Source organism: Lepisosteus oculatus, chromosome 6, assembly GCF_040954835.1.
Source record: "Lepisosteus oculatus isolate fLepOcu1 chromosome 6, fLepOcu1.hap2, whole genome shotgun sequence".
Lineage (NCBI taxonomy): Eukaryota > Metazoa > Chordata > Actinopteri > Semionotiformes > Lepisosteidae > Lepisosteus > Lepisosteus oculatus.
In genome coordinates, this window is record NC_090701.1 from 40,731,645 (window position 1) to 40,757,521 (window position 25,877).

Sequence of the window (25,877 nt, forward strand, 5' to 3'; positions counted from 1 at the left end):
AGCTACCCACCTGAAATAGTTATATATTTATAATAAACTTTTCATTTTCCAACCTAAAGTTGAAGAAATGCAATCTGTAACACAGAAAGGTCAGATTATCTTATCATCACATTAAAAAAGAAACATTATGATGAAGTGATATCTATTTGATAAACATTACTGTTATAAAACATTTAGGAACTAAACATTTGCTTTAACATTCCATTTAAAGATAGCTGGATAGTGAAACTGGAACAGCTACTGTATGCGGATGTTTAAGGATCCTATGATTGCTTAAAACAAAGCATAGAAAAGGCATCCTATGCATTAAGCTGTTTTTTTAAAAAGCACTTTGTTGTACTGATACAACTGCTTGTTCTAGGATGCCATCTGAATGATTTAGAAATATGTAAGCACACCTGTTTCAGCCAAAGGATGAAAAGGTGATACTCTTAGCACCAATCTTTTGATAATAGACCTTGATCTCCAGAACATACTCCTGTCTAATTTACATTTTTTATTTAAAGCTCTAGACAGTTTTGTGTTCTAAACTTTTAAGTAAAGATGATAACAGATTTATTCGATGCTCTTGTGCTGCATTCACATTATGTTGTTTCACAAAATATTATTTATAAATTGTTTTTTGTTATTTTAAATGAACATTTAAAACTTTTGTTTAATTCTTGTAAGAAAAAAACAAAAACATTAGGGGGTGACAATTCTTTCAGGATACGAATTTATGAGTGATTAAAAGGTCTTTCAATGTGGTTTATATTCAACATCAGGAGTTTGCATTTTCCATTCAAAAGAAGGGGTGGTATGTAAATGTCTTATGAATACAGCTGTGTCTTTCAGCAAAGTGCATTATGGGGATTTTGTTTAAAAAAGGAGTAAGCAATTACAGCCCTTTTTAAGAATTAAATTTGTTTTTTTTTTACTTTACACCGAATGTCAAGCATTTGTGTGGCCCAGTAGGTTTTGGATACTGTAGAGTAGCTGCTTAGATAATGTACAATAGCTTTTGTATTTGAATTTATAATATTTTTCATCCTTTATTCTCAGCCATCATTGAAGTATGTTCATTGTCTAAACAAAAATCTTAATGGAAATACATTTTATGTGTGAACTACCCTTTTGTTTAATGGGTAATAGTACTGTACTCTATATTTAAATTCAGCAATACAGTGTAAGGCGTGTGCTTTTATGAAGTGTTGCTTTTTTAAAATTACCTGCATGTACATTATATATATATATTATGTGTGTGTCGTTTAACCCAGATATTCCTAGAGATTTAGTTCTCCTATTTAATGAATGACTAATTAAAAAATTTCAGCTCAAAGGATGTTATACTGTTAGTGGAGTTAGATCACAGTATGTCAACGTTTCACCTGTCAGTTTTAAAAGAGTTAAGCAGCATCTAGGTTTGTGGAGGATTTTGCTTTGTAACAAAACTATAGCTCAAAACTTGGCCAAGGATATAAAAGAACAAGTAAAGGTTTATTCTATGCTGAAAAGGATGACCCAAAGAAGGCTCCACAGCCAAAACGTTGTGTTACTTTTCTTCTCTTTTCAGCCTGGAATAAACCTTTACTTGTTTCTTTGCAGCCTACTCATGCTGATGCAGCTCCCTACTTGAACTACAAGGATATAAAACTTATGTATCAGCAAAGGACTCCCCAGTTTCCCATAACGAAGCATGATCGGTCTAATCTCATTTTCTAACTGCTTACTCCTGGTGAGGTATGATTAGTCCGTTTCCACTATAAATATTTAAAGCCTTGTAAAAGCAAATCGATTGGAAACCTGGCAGTTTATTGCCGAAAAGTTAATAAATTAACAATTTTTAAATATAGTGGCAGCAGTGCCCCAACAGCTATACAGTATATGAGTTATAAGTTACCCAGGTTGTAAGTGAAATCTTCTAGAAAAGACCTTGACTTAGAACAGAAGAAACCTATTCAGTAGTTTTACTGTAATAAACGAGTTATATCTACACGTTTTTTACTGTTAGAAGGATGTTTTCACTCTGCACAGACATTGCACTTCTACCATATGGTATGCCTGTATCACAGCTTTGTTTTTCTGTCAGCTGTTACTTATTTTCCGTTGTAATTGAATGATGTAATTGATTTTTTTGGTATTTACTTCATGTATTATATGCCCCGAAAAATGGCATCTACTACGTAAATAATAACGTATTTATACAAATAAATGTGTGTTCTTTTACAATATTTCCTAAACTTAGCGTTTTGTGGAACTTAACATGTATGTGTTCTGAAAAAAACAACAACTTTTCTACCTTAAATTGTCAATAAGTGTTTGCTAGGAAGCAACAGCTGAGCAATGTTGTTTGTGGAATACACATGCTACACTACGCTCGAAAATGCATTTTCTACATATTCTAAAAATAACCTTTTTTGTGTAAATACAAGACCTACAAACTGACAACTTATGCAGTTGTAAAAATGTGAGAAAAGGTGACTCGATGAGAAAAACAGTTCACGTGTTAAGAGCATAATTTTGTTTGAAGAACTCAATAACTGAATATCTATGCTGTACATTGCTGTTGAAGATATTCAATACTCTGTCTGGATACGGCCAGTAAAATATTACAAATCAATTCACAATAAGGCTGCATTCATTTATTTAAAAAAAAGAGATTTGGTTTATACAGTATGAAAATACGATATCCCAGTTTTAAGTGTCTTCACTACCCACTAAAACCGAAGCTGAAAGTTTCTTCTTCACGAGCAGTGCTTTATCATAACACATACCTAGTATTGCCAAATTATCAGATTTATTTAAATTACAATTCATATTCAAAGCTTTATTTAAAAATATTACTCAAAACAAAACAGGATTTTAGGATATTAGCGTAATAACACCTAACTTGCTTTACACATCTTGATGATAAAAAAAGGCAGGTATTGACGTCATTTTTCTTGTGAACGTCCATGTCTCACTATACTGTACATACATTAATAAAAGCACAGTCAATTTACTCTGGAATTCGAGTTTGCTAAAGGATTTGGAAACCTAAAAAACAAATATCAGCTAATGGATACCTGAAAGCCAAACATTGTATATCTATCACAACCCTAGTTATTTTGTGTTAGCTTTCATTAGTTATTTTTGTAGCTAGAATTAATGACCAAGTGTCAGAAAATGATTAATGCATAATTTGCACGATACAAAAATCATACTCTGTGTATCATTACTTTATGCTTCCTTTTACTGATGGAAAATTAAAAGGGTGTCAAACTACCCGTATATACATTAGAGGAGATAGACTCATATTAAGTAAATTCATTTAGAAAAAGTACTAGAGCAGAAAATTGTGTTTCTGGTTTTGGGTGTTGGTTTGTCCCCTTTAAAATAACTGTGAAACGATAGTCGGATAATTGAAAACACAATGACACCGAGACAAGGTTGACTCGTTGACCTTGTTGATTAAAGTTTCGAAGTATTTTCTCCTCTATTTGTAACTTCAAATCCATTCTTCTCATAGCCTGTATTTGGCTTCGGCGCGTTTGAGCTTTATTTTTTCCCGCTAAGACATTGCTCAAAAGATCTGCGGTGCTGAAAAATATAATTTAATCATTAAATAACAATGCACTTGCGTGTTGTCGGAAACATTAAAGTACAAAAGTTAAATACCTGAAGGTGGCACATTGCTGCTTTGCAGTGCTGGGGTCCTGTGGTCAATTTCCTGGGTACAGTCTGCGTGGAGTTTGTATGTTCTCCCCCTATTGATGTGAGTTTCTTTCCACTGCCCATTCTGTCCATACCATTATCCATAGTGGTAGGCTTCTGTAAAACTAGCCCCGATGGGAATGTGTGCGTGACTGTGTTTGTGTCTGCCCTGAAATGGATGGGGACCAGGGTGAGCCCCTGCTTGGCTCCTGTTGTTTGCTGGGATAGGGCCCCTGCACCCCTGAATTGGAAGAAGCAGTTAGACATGGCTGGGTGGAGGAACTGAATGATTTATAAAAGTATCTAAAACGAAGCCGGCGGCGGCGGCGCTGCTTAGTTTTTCCGGTATTCTGTACAATTGCCTGCATTACTGCCATCAAACATGTCAGCGATGAAAGCCAGGCTACTTCCGATTTTACCACCCAGTCAAACCCTACAGGCACCTTGGTACTGAAAGTTAATCTTCATACACCAGCCTTAAGCTTTTCCTCACGTCGATGCTGACAGGAAAAGCTGCCTCCTTGTGAATTCACATTCCCGTAATAAAAATGAATGGCATTCCTCAATTTATTTTTCCTTCTTCTCTGCTTTCTTTCACTTCGCCCCATAGAACACCGACATTCATGAAAATTCAAATGGAAAGTGAAGAGATTATTCAATTTTCCATTCTACAGAACAGTCTTCGGACCGTTTAGCTTTATCAGACTTTTCAGTGTTATGGTGACACGTATGTCTGGTTTCTCCATTCGACACCACAGGAAGGGTCTGAATACTTGAGCTTTAGGTACAACCACATGGAAAAACACAAGGACTTCAACCTTGTAATGAGGACAAGGAAAAAACCTGAAGTACCAGAACCTTAATATGTATAAGCAAAACATGAGTAGTTATCTAACATTCCTCAAGATAATTTAAATCAATAACCTGTTGAAGAAGTAATTACTTCTGCTCAAGCGTTTTTTGTTGCCATTTTCTCCTTAAGAAATATCTTGTCAGATTTGCACAACATTGAGTACAAGAAATATGAAGACTATATTATATTTTGGAATGGACAATTAAGATCACTTGCCTAATTTTACTTACCAATATACACATGTGCAGCACAACCCATGGTAACCTGTTCTAACACTGCATACAGTGCGTTGAAAAAGTGCTCACCTCCTACCAAAAATGTCATTTTGATTAAATTGTAATGATCAAATCACTTAAAAGTTAAAGAGCTCTAATATCGGCAAAAACTGTCAAGACAATTTGAAATTTAAGGATTGCATAATATTTTTGGACCTCTATTGCTAGTTTGCTAAAATCTAGTTTAATCTTTAAATAATGTACTTATGTGTTATTGAAACAAACTATGTCAGTATTACGTCAGTCTTATGTCAGTTAGCCCTCTTAAGCTGAAAACTATAAATCATTAAATAATGCACTTGTGAAGCATCTTTGATAGCAATTACTGTTAATGTTTTGTTTGGATGGATCTCTTAATAGGTTTGCACTGTGCAACATGGCATACTTTGGCCATTATTCCTGGTAAAGCTCTGAGAGAGTTGTTGGGGACCAGCGATAGATGGCGATCTATAAGCCTCACCTTCAATTGCATATTGGATTAAAGTCAGAATTTTGAATGGAGCACTCAAGCATATTCATTTGCTTTCTGTCAGACCATCCCCATGTGGTACTGACCTTGTGCTTTGAATGACCTGGTGAAATGTGAATTTTCAACCCAATTGTAGATAATTGGGTGACGGATTTTCACCTATACTTGGCACAATCCATTTCCCCTTCAGTGTTTGACAGTTGAGGTGGTGTTGACTGGGTACTATGCTGTGTTAGGCTTGTGCCAGACTATTGCACTTAGACCAAAAAGCGAAAAGCTCCACAATACAATCTCTTTCCGCAATGACCTCTCGTCACTCAGCCATATGGGTCTGTGTAGACTATTGTCGATATACAGTATGCACACTGATGTCCATCCAAGATACAGAACTTTGTAGATTACTCAAAGTCACTATGGGCTTCATAATAAAATCCCTAAATCAGTCTTATTCTCACCACTCAGTTTTGTAAGGTGGCCGGATCTGAGCAGCATTTGGGTCACGTGACATACATTCCACTTCTTAATGATCATCAACCTTGACATTTTCTCGTAACCTTCTCATTATCCAGGATTCACTACCACTTTATTGGTTGGCCTTATCACCATGCAAATTCTGGCTTGGAATTCAATATCTAACTAAAAGAACTTTCAGAGAGATGTTTTTGCTCTGAAGTCATGTTAAACCAATTTGATTACAGAGACCATTCCACTTCTCTGCAAAGTTTCTGCATTACAGGCTTTAAAAATGTAAAGTTTAGGGTTTAAATTTCCCTAAATATACAGTACTTTTATTGGCAAAATAAGAAATTCAATATTTACAAATTTTACATTTCAACCCGTATTTATGACATTTTAGAATACAGATACTAACACCAAATTAAGTTTATGCTTAGTATAAATCACTAATTTATCATGCTGAAAACATAAAAGTAGTTCATATTGAAAATTGTGTAGCACTTCTCTCTTCTGATATCTATAATGAAAAAGTAATTCTATAAGTTCAGTTTACAGCACACACACCTTATATGTAATTCAACCAATAAAACAGATTGGTCAGATTTCCCAAGCCCGTAAATTAATCATAATCACCTCGAGTTATATTAAAGAAGTCCAAAACGATCCCTGTTGCAAGCTAATTTGAAAGTTTATTATTGAGGAATTTTTTCAACTTGTGTCTTAATTCTTGTGTACACACAAAAAAAAATCAGAAAAAAGGTTGTTGAAAATAACTGATAACTGGACGTGAACAGGTAACATCAAAGGGGTACATAATGACACCTCTGAGGCAGAACCTTGACATTAAAAGTGTAACAAAAATAAATAGAGCCCATAGGTATTTCAGAAAGCACGGATGATGAGTTTTATATCAAATGACCGTACCCCTGAGATATTGTTGAAGACTTGCAGGGAAGCAGTAGGGATTTCATCACTACAGAAATACTTCACACATAAAAGCACAATCCTTATCAGAATCAAGGGGAAAAAATGGGATAAAATATGTATACACAATCATATATTAAGAAAAATAAACTACACAGATTCATTCAATGCTCCCCCCCCCGGTCTGTTGCATATTTACATTCATGAACACCCAACCATTTCTGCTGTGAGGAAGACATCATCTCGGCTCCAGTTTCTTTCCATTCATGATCATTTGGATTTCTTTGGCATCCAGAGTTTCATATGTCAACAAAGCATCAGCTAGGTTCTTGTGCTCCTTAGTGTGGGTCTTTAAGATGTTTTTAGCACGCTCATATGAATCCTGTTAAAAAATGAATAAACGAGATATGCTCAATCCCACACTAGTCTTTACTCTGTTGATAAACCTTTTCCATACCAACAAGAACTCCTTAGTCCTCACTACACAGCATCCCACACTGCATGTTCACAACTTGGAAGCTGAAAATCTGGTAAAGTTCATAACCTGCAAAACCCATCGGAAAATACAGGCTTTTTTGAACCAAAGCAAGTAGAGAGATCTATTGTATGTATGGTTGAGCAAATAACCATTTTGAAATCTATAATCAAAATATATTTTTCTTGTATGCATAAGAGCAAAATTTGGAAAGACAGGAGATCCTTACCCTCAGGAGTACTCTGACTTCTTGCTCAATAGCAGCTTGTGTTTCTGGACTGAGTTTGCTCTGATCGGCATACGTCATGACGCCCAGCTAAGGAAGGGGAACATCAGTAACAGTTATAGATGGACAAACAAAAAGCAAAGACTGTTCAGAACTGCTTCGCTCACCACCTGTAAAATTCCACCATGATTCCAGGTAGATAAAAAGGTTTACACTCTGCACAAATTAACCTTTCTTTGCAAGTAAACTTCAAATCACATTCTCCCTTAATCCTCACCTAATAAAGGTCAGATGCATGATATTCTGCAAGGACAAACACTCTTCCTACCTTTTCACTCATTCCAAATCTGGTCACCATCATCTTTGCTATTTTAGTTGCACTGTCAAAATCACTTGAAGCACCTGAACAGAAAAAAATAAGTTAAAATACAATAACACCTGTAAAGGTACTTTAGAAAATGTCTATGGTCAGGCTTACCAGTTGTGATGTTTTCACTCCCAAATATTAGTTCCTCGGCAACCCTTCCACCCATACTGACATCCATCTGAGCTAGTAACTGAGAACGAGTTTCACTCCACCTGTCATTCTCTGGAAGTAATGATACCTTTAAAAAAAAAAAGAGAATGGAAATTATTTTCCGGCATAAAAACAAACAAAAGAATTCGCCATTGAAAATGTACAAGAATTCTACCTATCCTTTTCTTGAAGGATCCCACAGAGTCAGTTTTACCACATGACTCACATGTATGATCTGGATTCCAACAATCATTTATGGAAAGTTGTGCCTCCTGTTTTGCGTCTTAAATGATCCTTAAGTGACTTTCTACTTTTGTCCTGGTGTTCTTGTGTTGATGTTGAATTTAAAGAAAATAATCCATAAAATAATCTGACCTTCATGATTCTGAATTCCCAACCCCATTTGTTTGTGGTGCAAACTAAAAAGATTCAGTTCTCTCTTAGACACTCGCATGGTACAAATTCACATTTTAGTGTGATGCAATAAAACCCTGTAATGTTTCTGATGCTTGCATTTCATTTGCAATTTATTCCAACCCAAATATAAAGAGCCTATTGCACAGATTCCACTATAATGCCTCACGTGCACAGTTTTGAAAAGAGGTGTTGGTTTGAACATTTGTGAATTCTGAAGTGATAAAAAAAAATCAGAAAATAATATTCTGGAAACATTACAGAAACAGACAGAAAATGTATCATAAAATTATAAAGTAAACAAAATATACTGATGGAAACAATAGAGCAATAACAAGAATAAGGTGAATAAATACCCAGCTGTGTCAACAATTCCTATGACACACCAAACATTCGATAGTTATAAAGCCATAAAGAGTGTGAGGAAAGCTGATGTTGCACTGGTTATAAAAAGTATTATGTAGAATATTTGAACACCAACATTTCTGTCCACCAGTAAACCCTAAGAATGCTGGCACAGAAAACGAATGCATCCTGGTTTCTGTACAGCATGTTAAACACTGGCCTCAGTTAACAACACCATTAAAATGTACTTAGCTGCAGCACAGTTCTTTCTTTCAGGCGCCGTATGCATGGGTACCAAACACACCTGCAGAGCTCAGTGGTCAGACGGCAGTTTTACTGTACTCACATGGCCAAGAGTAGGCCCTCGGGGCATAATGGTAGCCTTGTTGATGGGCATGGCGTCTTTGGTATAATAGGCAACAATAGCATGGCCTGACTCATGGTAAGCAGTGATAGTTTTGTTCTTCTTGTCTATCTCAACACTTCGACGTTCAGGACCTGATAAGGGTAAAATCCAGGAGACATTAAGAACACCTCCCCATAAATCTTGAAATCCTTAGAAGTCGCATAGGACAACAGGTACTCAATCCTCTGCACCTGAAGATCCACCAGCCCATGCAATCAAGACTGAAACCCTGTCAACTTTGAACTCAAATTAAAGTGACCTGCTGACAGACTCTTAAGATCGTGTGTAATTAAGCCTTGCTCTTCTATTGTTTTTCACAACTTCCAATAAATGGCATAAGCATAGGTGGTGCCTGAAATTAAATTTCAGCAGACTAACAGTGACAACGCTGATAATAGGGTGAAGCTACCATCTTTGATTTTATGGCTCACAGAAAAGCTGGTTCAAGCAACCTACTGCTGGGTCCTAACACAAGGGCTGAAAACGAATGTTGGAGAGTTCAGTGAAAGTCTCAAACTGCAGAACCTTTCAGGATTTCTCATTCTTACTGGAAATACATATATGGATACCTACAATAAGTACATAAAAATACAGAAATAATTAACCCCCCCCTAAACAAGGATATTAGAACACACACCCATCAGAATTTTGTCCTTGGAAAACTCAAGTTCCTTCATGGTGACCATATCCTTGCCATCCACTGCTGCCTTCAAAGCAGCCTGATTCACCAGATTCTCCAGCTCTGCTCCAGAGAAACCAACTGTTCCTCTTGCAATAATTTCAGGATCAATAGCTATGAAATACACAAAAATACAAGTAGGTTTGACCAAGTTCAAAAACTATAAATCAGCAAAGAGTGCTATACAAAACTTGTACAGTAACAGAATTTCCACTACAACAGCTCATATCACCAACAAGAAAAGCAAAAATCAAGAAAAGTAGAGAAAATCTTCCTTTTTTGGGATCTTTCTATATTTTTCCATTCAAACACAAAATCGTGAACTTTGTGAAAGTACTGCATGGTCACCACAAACCACCGGTCTTGTCACAAGTGAAACCGAGAGTTTGTGCGCATTGTGACATGATGCGGTCCTTTAAAATGTTTTATGGGTCTAATTCCATTCCATTCAACAGTTACAATACACAGCGATTAGGAAACCCTGTTTAAGGAGATATGATACTCTACGCACCACTATCAAATTTAATTTTGTTGAGGTACCACTTCAGAATTTCCGTCCTCCCTTTCACATCCGGCCTTGGTACTGTGACCTGCATATCGAAGCGCCCAGGACGGATCAGAGCACTGAAAAAGAACATTTCACAGTAACATTCAGGCTTCAAACCTTTCCGAGAAAAACTTCACTGCATTAAATTTAGGCAAAAAAAACTTACTTGTCCAAAGCCTCTGGGAAGTTTGTTGCTCCGATAATGATGACCCCTTCATTGGGTTTAAACCTGCAGGCATTTCAAGATTTAGAGAATTGAAACGGCTGAAATTGTATTCAATCAACCTACCTGAACATTACTACATTTCCTATCTGAAAAACGAGTGATGGCTGATGCATACATGTCACGATGGACAAAAATAAACATTTTGGCACTATATTGTGAAACTGTAGTCTCTCCAGGAAAAGTGAAGCAGGGTTGCAGAGAAAATAACATCATCTTCCTTAGCTGGATGTGAAATTTAACAAAAAAATCAAACTGAACTGTTGGTTAATTAACTGTTGTGCCATCACAAATTAAAGTTAAATCAACAGTTTTGTGTAAGTAAATGTAAGGAACAGCTCAAAGCGAAGCAGCTGATAAAAAGCAGAGTTAAAATCACATCCTGGTGGATATGTAAATTTTAAAACAAGATTTGAGGCATGTATAGAAATTTCTATACCAAGTGTTTTTAGTACAATACATCCTTGGGGCCATGTGATTGCAGGCATTATGTGTTTGTTTCTTATCTTGCAGTCTTATAATTCGTGCTCTTATTCACAAAAAAACTAAATAGGAAACAGTAGATCTAAAACCATTCAAGCTTTAATGGAGTCCCTGAGCATTTGGTGCATTTCTTAAAAATGGTATTTTCTTTCTTTGAGAACACGTTTGTTTGCCTAATGCCCTCCACTGAACTTCATGAAAGATCAGCTGGAAAATATTGCCATTTGGGAAATTTACATGACATTGTTCAACACTACTGATTCTCGCATCATTAACTACAAACTGACACACTGATAAATGTGCCCCACCTGTCATCACAGGTAAAAACCTGATGAAAAGTGAAATCTGAACCTTGCTTCAATCACACTGTACTTAAAATATACTGTAGTGATTCATTAAGCTCAGTGTTGTGTTCATATCCACATTATTTTAGATTTTATTCACATAACTCAACTTTGTAATGTGCACATATGATCCTGATCCTTAAAGGTTAAACTAAGTGTGAAAACAGTAAAAATTAAAACCAATTAACCTATTAAATCCCTAAGTCTGCACAACTATAAAATATGTTTTGGGCTAGAGTATTTTCACTGTAAATAAAAACTTTAATTACTAGATACAGTGAAAACACTAGCTGACTGTACCCTAACTATGCTGGATCAAAACTGGCTGAGGGTAGGTTGGTGTTAGTCAGAGCTCTCTTGGCTCTCAGTGACACAGAGACCATTATGACCTCTCGATCCTTTTTTGCCATGCAGCTCTCGTCGATGAACAAGCCTCTCCTCCAATCAGATATGAACCTTTGAAATAGAGCTGTGGTACAGGCTCAAAGGTGGGTAGTTTGGAGGAGCTTACCAATAATTCCTGATCAAAACTAAATCAAAATAGGATACTCAAGACAAAAAAAAACACTGACTACCTGGCATGAAAAATAAAACATTTTTCACAACCTGGTTGTAGAGTTGAGCACTTGGATAAAGAAAACAAGACAAAACCAGACACCGTGGTTTCTACAAGACATAACGCACATTTAATAACATTCTGAAAATACAAATATTTTTGGGAGAAACCTGTCAAATTAAACCGCCTTATATTACAATGACTGGGCAATGACCTGCAGTGAAGGATGCTGATTAACCTTTGGTGCCAAGGGCTTGATTAAAGTGTAGCTTACCCATCCATCTCTGCCAGGAGCTGGTTAATGGTCTGTCGGGAATAGGGGTGCATAGGAGACTCGATTCTCTTTCCACCAACAGAGTCCAGCTCGTCAATAAAGATGACACAAGGCGCATTGCCCTTTGCTTCTCCTTAGAGACAAGGAAAACAAGCCAGAAAGCATTTGAATATATGTGTTCAGACACCTTGCTGAACAAGCCTGGTGAATATTAATCTGTAAAATGAATATACCCATGTGAGGTTTGTTCAATAAAATGGGAGTCCGCCAGTGGCAAAAAAGGACTGTAATTTTCTTGATATCTTTGTGAATTTGTTGAAGAGTGGTTTGGAGTCTCTACTTTGTGAAAAGAAGCAGTAAAAGGGTGTGTTAGGAATATGTTTGTAAAAACATCTTGACCTTTTCAGAACTTGTTTTTTCAATTATATCATTCGATGCACATGTTTTATGAAACATGGGCAAGAATCACGCACCATCAGTTTTTAAAATTATACTCATTAATGAAAATTACAATGATCCTATTTAACACTTTGCAATCCTTTGAATGTAAATACATAATATACACAGATGGGGCCTTTAGACATCAATATGACCACAACTCAACCTTCTCACTGACTTGCCTCTAAGCAGAAGTGCAGTTCAAGGTTAGTAATAGTGTGATGTTCACTGTCCTATCAGGTGTGAATGAGCATCTAATCGACAGCAGTACTACATATACCAAGTAGAGAATCTTGCTGGTCCACTTTTTGTCATGAATAAGGTGCAGTCGTCACCCCTTTGCTCAGCTCCAAAAGACAATAAGTACAGGTTCCCCGTCAGATAACTTACTGAAGAGATTCCTGATGCGACTGGCTCCCACACCAACAAACATCTCATCAAACTCAGACCCCGAGGCATAATAAAAGGGGACGTCCGCTTCCCCAGCCACTGCTCGCGCTAACAGGGTTTTGCCTGTGCCCGGGGGGCCAACGAGAAGGATGCCTAGAGAGAAGGGGGCAAAACAAACGTTAGAAAGCAGGTTGAGCTGCTAATTTAAAAACTGATGGATTCATGAAACAAATTCAGTGGGTGCAAGAGTTACAGAGAGAACTGAAGCCAAATCAAATTTGTGCCTGCTCAGCTAAGCAAAAGTCAGGCATTTATCGAATACAAGGAGTTTGGCTGTTTTTCTACCCACCTTTAGGTAATTTTCCACCGAGCACAGTAAATTTCTGAGGGTTCTTAAGAAATTCCACGACTTCCTGTAGTTCCTGCTTAGCTTCCTCAACCTGGAAAGAGCAACCAGTTGGAAAACCATAACTCGGCTAGCAAAGGCAAGTAAAGACCACTAATTATCGTACAGATGGAGATGTACCCCTTTCACGTGTTCAAAGGTGACATTTTTCATCTGAATGGGATCCACTGCAGCATCAAGTCCTGATGTTGTTCGGAAACGCACTGTCCAAAAAAAAAGGTCGACATTGTCATGAAGGCAACACCATGACTGACATTACTGTAGATGTAAAATGTCAAATTTGGCATAACATTAGGCCAATGCAAAGTTTATCTGAAAATTAATGGGCACTGACTGACGTTTACTTATTTGGAAATTAACATGTAGGTTTGTAAAAACCAAAGCTTTACATAACAGTGAACTGGAAATGAAAATCAAGTTCATTCTGATCTGTTACTTGTGTGTTGGAAGAAAGGAAATGTTGTCAAAAGCAGAACATCAAGAATGATGAACTGAACTGCTCAATTAGAGGCCAAAAGCAGAGATTTTAAGATTTCAGTATTCATATAGAGTTACTCGATTCATTAAAGCATGTTTTAGATGTGTGTGTGTGTGTGTGCATTACCATAAGCCTACTGCTTGGCAATCAATAAAAGCATAAAAAATAAATCTGCACACCCGTGTTATGAAAATGTTTTGAGAACTGGATTTCCTAGTGAAGAATCATTCAGTTACAAGGTCAACACCTGGCATACAACATTAAAAGCAATTAAAACAAATAAAAAAATGCAACAAACCAGGATCAGAAAAGGAGCCTTTACCAGATAAAAATGGGGTTCTTGACAGCCCATAAATGCCCAGCAACAACAGGACCAAAAGAATGAGCCGCATCCTTCTCAATGAATCTGGAAAAAGAACAACAGACATCTAGAAATAAAATCTCTTAATAAAACAGAGGTCAGTATATGAGTGCCTGACCTGAGGCAACTGAGTGTTCATAGGTGGCAGAGAGAAGTAACAATGACCACATTTACAAACTTAAACAGCACCATCTAGCGTTTATGAACATTCACTCAGTCAACACAGATCACAGCAACAAAATGATTAATCATTCCTATCTAGATATGGCATGGATTATCAATTATGACTGATTTCATATCAATTATGAAATTCTTGGATGTCATTATGTTGTCAACATTTTGCACAAACAGAAAATTTGTTAAAAGTAGACAAGCAGAAACTAAACGCTGATGAAAACATGATTACTTGCCTTGTGTTCGCTGTGTGAGTGCCTGAGCTTTCAAGAATCCCTCTGCAAATCCTGTCTTGAAAGCATCTTGCTGACCATCAGGGATATTTTTACTTTTCAGGAGTTTGTCTAAACTTTCTACTTCTGTTCCTCTGTCTCTCATCAGTAGTCCCTAAAAGACAGATCAGGATTAAACCATTTTTTTAGAAAATAAATTGAAATTGGATACTTATCACAAAGGAAGCGTGGTGAGAGAACTACATTTTTTTACCTTACTCTACAAAGGTTTGAGTAAATGTCATAGAAATGTAATCTTGTTTAATGTAATAGACTACATCTATAATCTGAATGTTTTTGATTCTTTAATAAGAAATACTAGAGTTCCTATATACTATCCAGAAACACTATCCATCAAAATAAAATAACTTTAAACAGGAGACACAAGTCAAAAGCATGGAGAGAAGAAAACGATAAACAGTTACAAGTTATAAAGTTATACAGTGAGAGAAAAGATATATCCTTTGTAAAGCTGGTCACAACTAAAAAAAAAACAACAGACCTTCATGAATGATGGGGTGTAGCCTTCAGGCTCGGCAACCCGGTCAGAGTTGGACTGCAGGCGTTTGGTTTTGGATTTCAGCGTTTTAAAGCCTCGGCTTTGAATCCACACTTTTAAAATAAAAAGAAACGTTGCAGCAGATCATACAACAGAGACCTCCATTTGTTTAACCTGATAAGCGATCAGACTGGCATCAGACTTAGTCTGATCTTTGTAGCCTGATGGCAGCCAGGGTTTTTATGCATTGACAGCTGTAAAAAGAAAAATTCCCAACACTGCCTTTAAACTTGTGTTCGGGGCATGAGTTCACCTGGTGTCTTCACTCTAAACAACATTGACAGATTTCTGCTTTCTGAAACTAAAGAAACCCCAAAGATGGCACACCACCCCATGTTTATTTTTGTTACCAAGGATATGACAATTTCTCTGTATCGTACAATCTTATCCCTGTTGTAAAAATACAGTCATATAAAGATATGACCGCTGTGATCAGTGATATGAAACACATTAGAGATTCAGAACATGTTACGTGGCTGTTATGCTTAAAAGTGCCTGGAAACATGATGCATATCGAGAATGGTTTCACTGCACATCACTTTAAAAGTTTTGAAGTGATTTGGTAATGTAGTTTTAACTGCAATAGAGCGATACTGTACTTTTTAGTAAAGGGCTTACACAACACTGCAATGTTATAGTGAACACCGCTGAGGAGCAGTCCAGTGGCGAAACCTGAAATCATTATATAGCTTTTCGCTTTCGTCTTGGAAGTGAATGAAGTTAAGACGGACTGCTAAGTGGGATACCACCAGGAACACAACAAAAAAGGGCCTGTATTTTTTCTACGCTTTGGCATCAAACAGCATTTGTCATCTAGGGTTGTACTTCCTTACCGGGCCAGTGCTGGAGATCTGAGCAAACTGCCTGCAGAGGGGTAGGGCTCTGCTTGCACAGTGCAGGGGAGCCCAGGAGACCCAGTGTCCTGCTGGAGAACCCTTCAGGTAATTACACACAAAAACACAGTTGATGATGATCCAATATAATGTTCTTGTCAAAGAATAAGAAACAATGCTGCTGCACATTATACACTAGAGTGAAAGTTGTCAATGATCAGTTTTACTGAAACCAATCTGACGGCCAGGGGTTTAATGGCTACCTAGGCTACAACAGCCTGTGGGCTTCTAAGCCGTTATCACAATAAAGCCAACCTGGTTTTAAATAGATCAATATCCATTCATTATCAGTAATCTCTACATCCTTCATAGAGTTAAAGTGAGCTGGAGGCCAACACAGCATGTACAAGGATCAGGGCGGGTTATCATTAGAAAAATAATTCTAAAATCTGAAGATAACTTACTTCAACTGATGGAACAACCTGACTGTCATAGCAGAATCAAGTCCATAACTTTCCCCCCCCCCAAAGGGTAAAAACTTTTTACATGCATCTTAAGCTACAGGTTTCTCTCTGGGGATGCTTTTCAAGGTCTACAATCTCTTGTGCATGTTAGCATTGAGATGGTACATGGTTTTGAGTATATTGTACCTGGATTATACTGCTGCATTCTTTATTTTATATTGTCTTGCTAATTGCTGAGTAATTAAAAATGCTTAATCGTTTTAAATACACACTTGAATAAGCAGGCTTACATTTATTAAGACAAAAAACCTTACTTCAGCACAGCAACTCTGTAATTTTAAGGAAATGTCATATAAATCTCTTTCCCCATCGAGTTCTTGACAATAACCAAAAGCCAGTCCTTCTTGATCTTCACTTTTGCCCCTTCTGACTAAATACCCTTGTCCAGTAAAGCATTGCACATTAAATGAAAATCAAATAGCCCTCATTCTAATCTCGCTAATGACTCCCACAAACAGCCATGTGCTCTTCTTGACAGCTCATAAGTACCAACTAGCAGCACCCACATGTCAACAGCCCATTTATGGGATTCAATCAGAGGCAAAGTTGTGCTCAACTGCACACTGTTCACTACATAATAAGATGTACAGATTGGTGGTTTGAGTATTATAAATAGCAGCACTTCTGTGTCATAAATGGGCTCTGCTACATTTTGTCACAGTGATCTTAACACTATATTTTATGGTTTGGGCCTGGAAAAATTTACACAAATGTACACAATCTTCCAGGCAATGGAAGGACAACGTTTATTCCTGTATGCAGATTTACTCAGGGAGTTCACTACATCTACTACCTGAAAATAAAATCTAAACTGGCTTGTGCTGCAGGGATGCATTTGTTATACAGCACAAAATGCAACAAATTTCTGTTCAATGGAAAGAGACTCCTCCTTTTGAATATTTCTGGTAAGCACACACACATTACCACAAAAATCAATTTTTACATTTAAGGTCATTTTATACCTCTTAATTACATTATTGATGCCAGGGGAGGGAAACAGACGTTTAAATTGAGAATTTTCAACTAGCTGCTTTCTATTTTAGTTATTGTCTCAAAATAAATAATAAATAAATAAATCCGTTTCCAATCAGATTTACCAAAATATGACATGGGTATATTCATGACTTTCAAGGTGAAATATTAGATCTGCACTTTCTGAATACATTTAATTTGCAGGACTATTAATTTTAGCAGGTGAAAATGAAAAGCCTAGAATGTTTAGAGAGGAACAAAGTCTAAAGAGACATCTTAACAGAAAGCACATTATACTCCAATATTTAATTACATTAAAAATACCAAGGTCAAAACATTGGCAAGCCCAATACGACTGCATGTTAATCCTGAATTATTTGTGCACACAGTATTTACCATGCTTATTCTGAAAGAAGGATTCAGCCGAGACATGGGATGTTCTCCAAAACGACTGTCCGGGGGGTTCCTCTGTGGATAAACTGGGCAGAAGTCCGTTTACAAGGTCATCCAACTGACTAACACGCAGATCACTTAGACCCAAATCCCTCAAGTTTAATGTGGGCTGAAACAAACAAACAAACAAACAAACAAACAAACAAACAAACAAACAAACAAACAAACAAACAAACAAACAAACAAACAAACAAACAAACAGCAATCGTAAAAAATGATATTTTAAAATTAGTCAAGTCAAAATAGCCAGAAAGAATCAAGATTCCAAAGAACTGTTAAACAACCAGTCTTTGACAAATAAAGGATTTTAAGCAGTTATTAATGTTATTCAAAAAGGGTTCTGGACAAATAAAACCTCGTGTCTAATTTTATCTGTACATACAATACCAGAGAATGGAAAGAAAAGATTGTACAGTATTCAGTCTCAGATCCCACTGAAACTGGATTAATCCATTGATACTCAGACAATAGAGATACCACGCTCAAAACATGGGTGTGATTGAAAAATAACTAGGCATCACCAGCTTAACAGTGAAATTGACTGCGTGCTTATCCATGACAGTTCAGGCTTTATACTAATGCGCATTCTAAAAAGCAATCTTGATTTGTCTGCCTTATGTCAGCAGGACCGCCTGAAGAGCACGGATACCTCAGCGCTCTGGAAGTCCGGTTCTGGGGCCACCTCCCTCTGTAAACACTGAGCCGTGGCGGTGCTCACAGAGTTTGCGGAGTTTTTGAAGGAATGGAAGGCATTGATGAGGTGGCTCAGAGGGACTGTGACCTGCAGGGGGAAAACACAGATCTAGTCACTGACAGAGAACTGTTTGATAGGTAAACAAACTGCCACCAACAATAGACTGTGCCCAAACCTAGGCAAGGCGATGCTATATTACATATGAATATTATATATTAATTATTTCTCATTTCACCTCTGACGGCCACGACCACTCTAATCTCTCCGTCTGTGTTCTCCAAGACTGTTTTCCGAACTCATACATCAGAAAGACCACCGAAACCAAACTTATTCTGCAGCTAGGATCACACATTCTCCCTTCTCTTAACGACAGACTACTGTTCTTTTAAATTTTCTCCATTCATTGGAAGTTTCATTTCACACCTCTCTGCACCCATTCTGACTTCACACCTCTTGATTGGCCTCTCTTTCTGTCCCCTGCTCCTGCCTCTCACTCCTCCTCCCTCCCAACCTTTGTTCTCCCGCTACTTTACCTTTGCCTACTGCCCTGTCTCTCACACCTGAAGAAGGCTCCACGGTTGTGTTCTCTTTCTTCTTTTTTTCAGCATGGAATAAACCTATTACTTGTTCCATTGCAGCCTAGCATGCTGACGCAGCTACCCACCTGAACTATATTACTGTGAACTATCATAATATCACAGCTGGAAGAGATCTGAAGGTTTTTTTTATTTAAAAGTCAAACCATATTTTTTGAACAAGTTCAAGATCCTTTGGTTTCCACTGAGCTTTCCATTAAGAAGCTGTAGGGCAGTGCCTAGCCTGCGTACTCGTCTAGGTAAAGTGATCATTTCTTTGAGGAGAAAAACCTCCCGCTGTGGTTCTTAATATATCATTTGTTTGCTGCGTTGAAAGATCAAACTCTCATAAAATAAAAACTGATAAATGGAACAAATAAAAAGCATTTCAGTTGGTCAGAGCGTGTCTGTCGTGAGGTTACAGCATTAGGTAACTGACTGTGCCTTTGGACTATGGTACTGTCATATGGAATCTTTCCCATATCCATGCTAAAATACTTGCACAATTTGTATAAAAAAGTAAATTTGGTAACAATATTGGGTCTTAATCATGAACAAAAATAAAAAAAATTGAAAATGCAGGAATCACAACTGGCAGTGTATCTACCTTATATTATTTCAATGTTTTCCTAACCTTTCAACGTTACTAATCTTATTAAGACCAAAAAACACCATATTTGCAATTAGACTCTAATACATATTATACTAAATACCACTATCCAGAAATATCAGAATTTTGATTCCCATAGACTGGTTATTTTTGTAATAAATAGAAAGTGATTTGTCTTGACAGACAAATGATTAAAGCATTTTTAACATTTAACAAAAGAAAACACAATAACAAATCAAACTTCTGTCGACTAATCCTACATTTGCTATAGCCTGCTCAATTTCATTATATTTTCAAATGGGTTCTAAATGTCTTAGATTTAACATTTATTATTAACTCAAGATCAAATAAATGTCATTATATGGAAAACTGTTATACATATTTAGGATTAGTGATGAATAGCTAAATCAAAATCAATGAGGATATAGAAGAGGCTGCACAGGAGAGGAGGCCATTTCGCTCATCTAGCAATTTTGACGGCTAGTAGCTAAATTATTAACTGCCAGCAGCCATATCATCCTGCAACTCAGAACTGGCAGCCCACTGAAGCTCAGCGGGTGTGAGCCTGGTCAGTACCCGGAGGGGAGACTCCTGGGAAAAACAGGTTGCTGCCGGAAGGTGTTAGTTGGGCCAGCAGGGGGCGCTCACACTGTGGTCTGTGTGGGTCCTAATGCCTCAGTATAGTGACGGGGACACTATACAGTAAAAAAAGTGCCATTCTCTGGATAAGACGTAAAACCGAGGTCCTGAGTCTCTGTGGTGATTAAATATCCCAGGCCGGCTCTTGGAAAGAGTAGAGGTTTTACCCTGGTGTCCTGGCCAAATTCCCCCCTGGCTTTTACCAGTCATGGCCTCCTAATAATCCCCATGTATGAACTGGCTTCATCGCTCTGTTCTCTTCCCCACTGAGAGCTGGTGTGCTGTGAGCAGACTGGTGCATCATGCAGGTGGGGCTGCACATTGATGGTGGTGGAGGGGAGTAAGGAATTATCATCATTAAAGGATCTCAGACGGCCGTTTCTCCAAAGAAGCCTGGGCATCGGCTCCATTCTAACAATCTATCCGTCCATTTCCTAACCACTTTATCCCACACAGGGTTGCGGGGAGCTGGAACCTCATCCAGTAAGCGATAGATGCAAAGCGGGGTACACCCTGGATAGGATGGGATGCCACTCCCACTCCAGACGGGGCAGACACAGACACAAACACACATACAAAGCATGGACAATTTTTACAGAAGGCAATTAGTCTCCCTGTATGTTTGTAGTCTAACGGAGGTAACCGGACGAAACGCTTGTGAACACAGAGAACACACAGGAACTCCAGCCAACTAGCACCTAGAATCCAACGATGTGAGGCAGCAATGTATACCACTATGCCACCAAGCTATTCCTATTCAAACAATTGGTGTAAAATGATGCCGTTCGCTGGCAGTTTTAAACACACTTCTGTGACGTTTTCAGTTGTGCCTTCTAGTTCAGGATGATTTTGAAGAAGCTCGCTTTGTTGAGTATTTCAACATCTTTGAGGATTTTGAATATCTGGATCTAGAAACCCACAGGTCTTTTTTTCTGATCAAGACCACAACAATCCTGGATAAAAGACCATGTCAGTGGAGGACATTCCTTTGATTCTAAGAATGTATTCAGTTGCTTTACATTCTCGGTTTCTCTTGTTTTTTGTAATATGCTCACAAAAGTGTACATCATGTTTTTGACAGGTTCTTACTAGTGCACAGTACAAACTGAATAACTCTGGTCTAGAGGATGAAAACGCACACCTAGGAATGAGCAGAAGCTAATCTCACAATATAAAAAAAGAAAGAAAAAACAGGTCAGCTGGATGCTGCCTCCTAATACGTTTTGACACCCATTTGTCATAATCTTAAAAAAAAACCATTCCACTGCCAACATTTCCTCATGCTGAAGGACCTCTACACTTGGACATCTTTATAGAGATCTACCTGGCATTCAACCAGTGTCCTCAGAATACAAACACATGCCTTTTTGATAAGACACTCCTTCTGTACTCCAAACTAGGGAAACAACTTGCAGTTAACGTAATATAGATAAGCCTAGATTCTTTAGAACCTAGATCATTCAAAGAACATTTGTAGTTTCTGCACAGCTTCTTCACTACTAACAGCCTACATTTAGAAATCGTCCTTTAACTTGACTGTTTTGTATTAATCAGCATACAGCTAATAAATATCTTTATGCACAATATTGAAATGTACACATATAAGCGTCATCTTCTGGAATAGGCCAATAGGCTAGGTAACTTGGCGTCCTGCATTTTGAATTCTGCAGTGTATACAGGAATATGGCTCCAGCAGTGTAATTTCAGTTGTCAGCCGCAACGCTGCGGCACTATTGTACTGTACTTGAACATTAAGGGTGACTGTACGACTTCCTTTCACTTAGTCTAACAATGTTTACACTGCGATATATATTTAACAAAAGCCTGATAAAATCCCTGTTGAGCACTTGATGACATTTTCGTAGATGCTTAACCATATAAAACGTAATAAATATCAGAAATATTTTTGTTGGAAAAATACATTTTTAGACAAAATACATCAGAAACCGGAACGAAATAATGACGGGTATGATAGCTGGCATATATTTTGGGTCAATTTATCCTCAACATAACAGTTAAAGACAAGGGTTGAATCTTTAATGTCAAGCTTAGTTTTTTTAATAAGCTTTTTTGTCTTATAGTTTAGTTTTTTAATAAGCTTTTTTGTCTTATAGTTTCAGTAACTTTTCTCGATTCCAAAACCACGCTTAGGTGGGTGAACATAACATTCAGGCAGTGCGCAAACTTAAGATAAATTAAATCAACAAAACATACCCGCTGACCATAATTCGTTTGGTTTTATCTAGAAATGTCTTTAGACAAGACAATGTAACTAATACACACATTTATCTCAGGGGCCGACGACTGGTTATGAGTGAAGAGCTTTTATCACAGCTAAGTTGCCATTTTCATTCGTCAAAACCGCTCGCTCATTCTTACCTGTGGCTGGACCGTAGTTGAAAAAGTAAACATTTCCAGTACTATAATAAATTAAATGTTTACAGCTATGCTTCAATATTGATTAACCTAAATATAATCCCGTCCACTTTTGTCCTTTTCCTCCTCTGAAGAAACTCCTCTGCAGTAACCAACACCGTATTATGAAATTGAAAATGGCTTCTACCAAAGGTCAACCGGAAATTCCCCTTTGTCGTTGTAAAGCGATCACTGCCGGGTCACATCTCATTACATTATAGGGCTGTCTTTTTTTTCCATAGGAGATTTGTCATTTTGGGAAGAAGCTTTGTGATTATGCTCTGCTTAACTTAACATGTAAATATGTAGTATGATATTATGAGAATGATTTACATAATGACATAATTTATTGTAAACTTTTTGTTAGTACTTGCTAAATATAATTTCCATAAGTCAACATTCTCAGATATAAACCCTAAGTGGCCTGTAACTTCTTCAAACAAATGTGCATTTAGAAAGGCTTAATTGCTATGAAATATTACAAAATAATTTAAAGGCAAACCATTTACCATCTTATGATCTCTGTATGTTACCCTTACGCTTTTTTTTCCATTTTAAAAAATAATTCTATAAATGATGTAAATTAAAGTTTAAGACATATTTTGCCCATAACCTGATTCATTTTTATGAATGATTCATTTTATTATTAATTCATAATATAATTGTATATATAATTTATAAGAACATTTATAAGAACGATTTTACATAATTTCCACTTGCTTCCTTTGGTTTTCGTGTCCCTGTTCATTTTGAAGAAAATACTGAAAAAAGAAAAGAAATGAAAAAGAAGTACACTGGGTTGACTTTGGCAGTGGGTTTTAAGTTTTTCAACACTTGAATCAGGACCTGTAATAATAATAATAATAAACTTTATTTTATATAGCGCCTTTAAAGGTGGCTTCTCAAAGCGCTTTACAGGATGACAATAACAATAAATAAGAAGACTACAACAATAAATAAGAAAATTTCACAAGACAGGACATAATTATAATTACAACAATACAACAATAACAATAGAGGAGACCGTGGAAGATGGTATTAAGAAGAGCAGAGGGGTGAAGAATGGAACCAGTTAAGTAAAGGCTTTACTGAAGAAGAAAGTTTTGAGTCTGGATTTGAAGGAGTTTAGAGAAGGTGACTCTCTAATATCCTTGGGTAAAGAGTTCCAGAGCTTGGGGGCATAGCAGGAGAAGGCCCTGTCGCCCATACAATGTAGACGGGCTTGGGGGACAGTAAGGAGGGCAGAATTTGAAGAGCGGAGGTTGCGAGGTGGGGAGTAGGGCGATAAAAGTTCAGACAGGTATTGAGGTGCCAAGCCATGTAAAGCCTTGTAGGTGAGCATGAGGATTTTAAAGTCTACGCGGAATTTGACCGGAAGCCAGTGCAAGGACTCCAGGATAGGAGTAATGTGAACACTTGTACTAGACCTGGTCAGAATTCTGGCTGCTGAATTTTGGACATACTGCAGCTTGTTCAGAGTAGATTTAGATACACCAGGGAGCAGAGCATTGCAGTAGTCAATTCGAGAGAATACAAATATGTTGATCAGCTTTTCAGCCACAGTTAATGATAGCATAGGGCGTAGTCTTGCGATATTTCTAAGGTGAAAAAAAGATGTTTTGACAGTATGCTGTACATGTGGGTCGAATGTTAAGCCAGAATCGAATATAACCCCAAGGTTTTTCAATTTTGATTGAAGCTCAAGTACAGAGCCATCTACAGACAGGGTTACAGGACTGGCTTTACGAAGTTGATGGGGGGTACCAATAAGCATGACTTCAGTCTTGTCACAGTTAAGATGAAGGAAGTTTTGAGTCATCCAAATTTTTATGTCAGAGATGCAATTAGATAGGATAGAGACAGCCACGTCAGTGTCGGGTTTGGTATGGATGTATATTTGAGTATCGTCAGCGTAAAAATGAAAGCTGAGGCCATGTGATCTTAAAAGCTCAAGTACATCTTAAAAGAAGTACTGTAAACTTCTTTTAGTCAGTGGAGGACTCCCTTAAACCCAGGAATGTTCGTCTCCGGATACTTTCAGAGCAGCAATATATTTTCTATAATGTGGTGATCGAAATTGTGCAAAAACGTCTGATACTAGAGCTTTGTATTTTATTCTTTAACGAAATATCCTAATGTAACCTTTTAATTGCTTCCCCACTCCGTCTAGAATCCGTCACCCTAAACACGTAAGCCTTTTTAACAACTAGTCTCCTCTAGCTCAGCGTGTCCTGTTTTGTATTATGTTTTTAATACCTGCACTCAAAGCCCATTATACGTCTACATTAAACACCATTGGACAAGTGTTTGTCCAGTCTTGAATTTCATCTAAATCTTTCTGGGTTACACCTGAGCGCCGCCGAGTGTATTGTGGGAATAGTTGGTCCAAACTCTCTCGGGTCTCAGCGCCAATCCTTTATTTACCCATCACCATACGGTACAAAGTGCGTTTTAAAATGTGTTCAATTAACTTGGATCCCTAAACACAAACCGAACAAGATTTCGGAGGCATAGTTTTAGAGATTTTCAAGAACTTTAAACTGTGTAAAAAGAGGTGAGCGTTATACTTTGCGATTAAATGGAAAAACAGGGGCCACTGTACAAACATCAATTTTTAAAGTTAACACAGAAGTTAAAATGTTTTTCATTGTGGCCGAAATAATACTACGGATAATGTTTGCTATTTTATACTGCACTGTCCAAACAAGGGGAAAAAAACGTAAGGAATAAATCTGGGTTTTCTGTACTCAGAACAGAACTGAGTTAAAAACAAACACTTCAGGCATAACGTTGAGCAAGTTTTCATGCGCTAATGCGCATGCTCCCAAAGTCTGACTTATTTCTGCCTGTCTCATTTCGCATAACTAGCTAATACTGCCATATCTTAAGATGAAGAGGAACACACATTTCCAAAATAGCATACTTATAAAACAGATATATGTGCTT

General features: G+C 37.3%; 1 protein-coding gene across 2 annotated transcripts; it reads right to left on the reverse strand.

Moving 5' to 3' along the window:
• Nucleotides 1–6,394: 6,394 nt before the first annotated feature.
• yme1l1b (YME1-like 1b) lies at nt 6,395–23,075 on the reverse strand. Of its 2 annotated transcripts, none has more exons than XM_006634094.3 (19): nt 22,896–23,075; nt 18,648–18,779; nt 17,942–18,107; nt 16,050–16,151; nt 15,160–15,269; nt 14,622–14,772; nt 14,173–14,256; nt 13,493–13,575; nt 13,316–13,406; nt 12,967–13,119; nt 12,139–12,271; nt 10,425–10,487; nt 10,223–10,335; nt 9,670–9,825; nt 8,973–9,124; nt 7,829–7,955; nt 7,679–7,752; nt 7,354–7,440; nt 6,395–7,031 (listed from the first exon to the last, which is right to left on the reverse strand). In XM_006634094.3, exons 1-19 carry the CDS (start codon nt 22,926–22,928, stop codon nt 6,888–6,890), a joined length of 2,154 nt encoding a protein of 717 aa, XP_006634157.2. In that variant the 5' UTR covers nt 22,929–23,075; the 3' UTR covers nt 6,395–6,887. The 2 variants fall into 2 exon arrangements, with proteins under 2 accessions (XP_006634157.2, XP_015209533.1); XM_015354047.2 differs by having other exon boundaries at nt 14,149–14,256.
• Nucleotides 23,076–25,877: the final 2,802 nt, after the last annotated feature.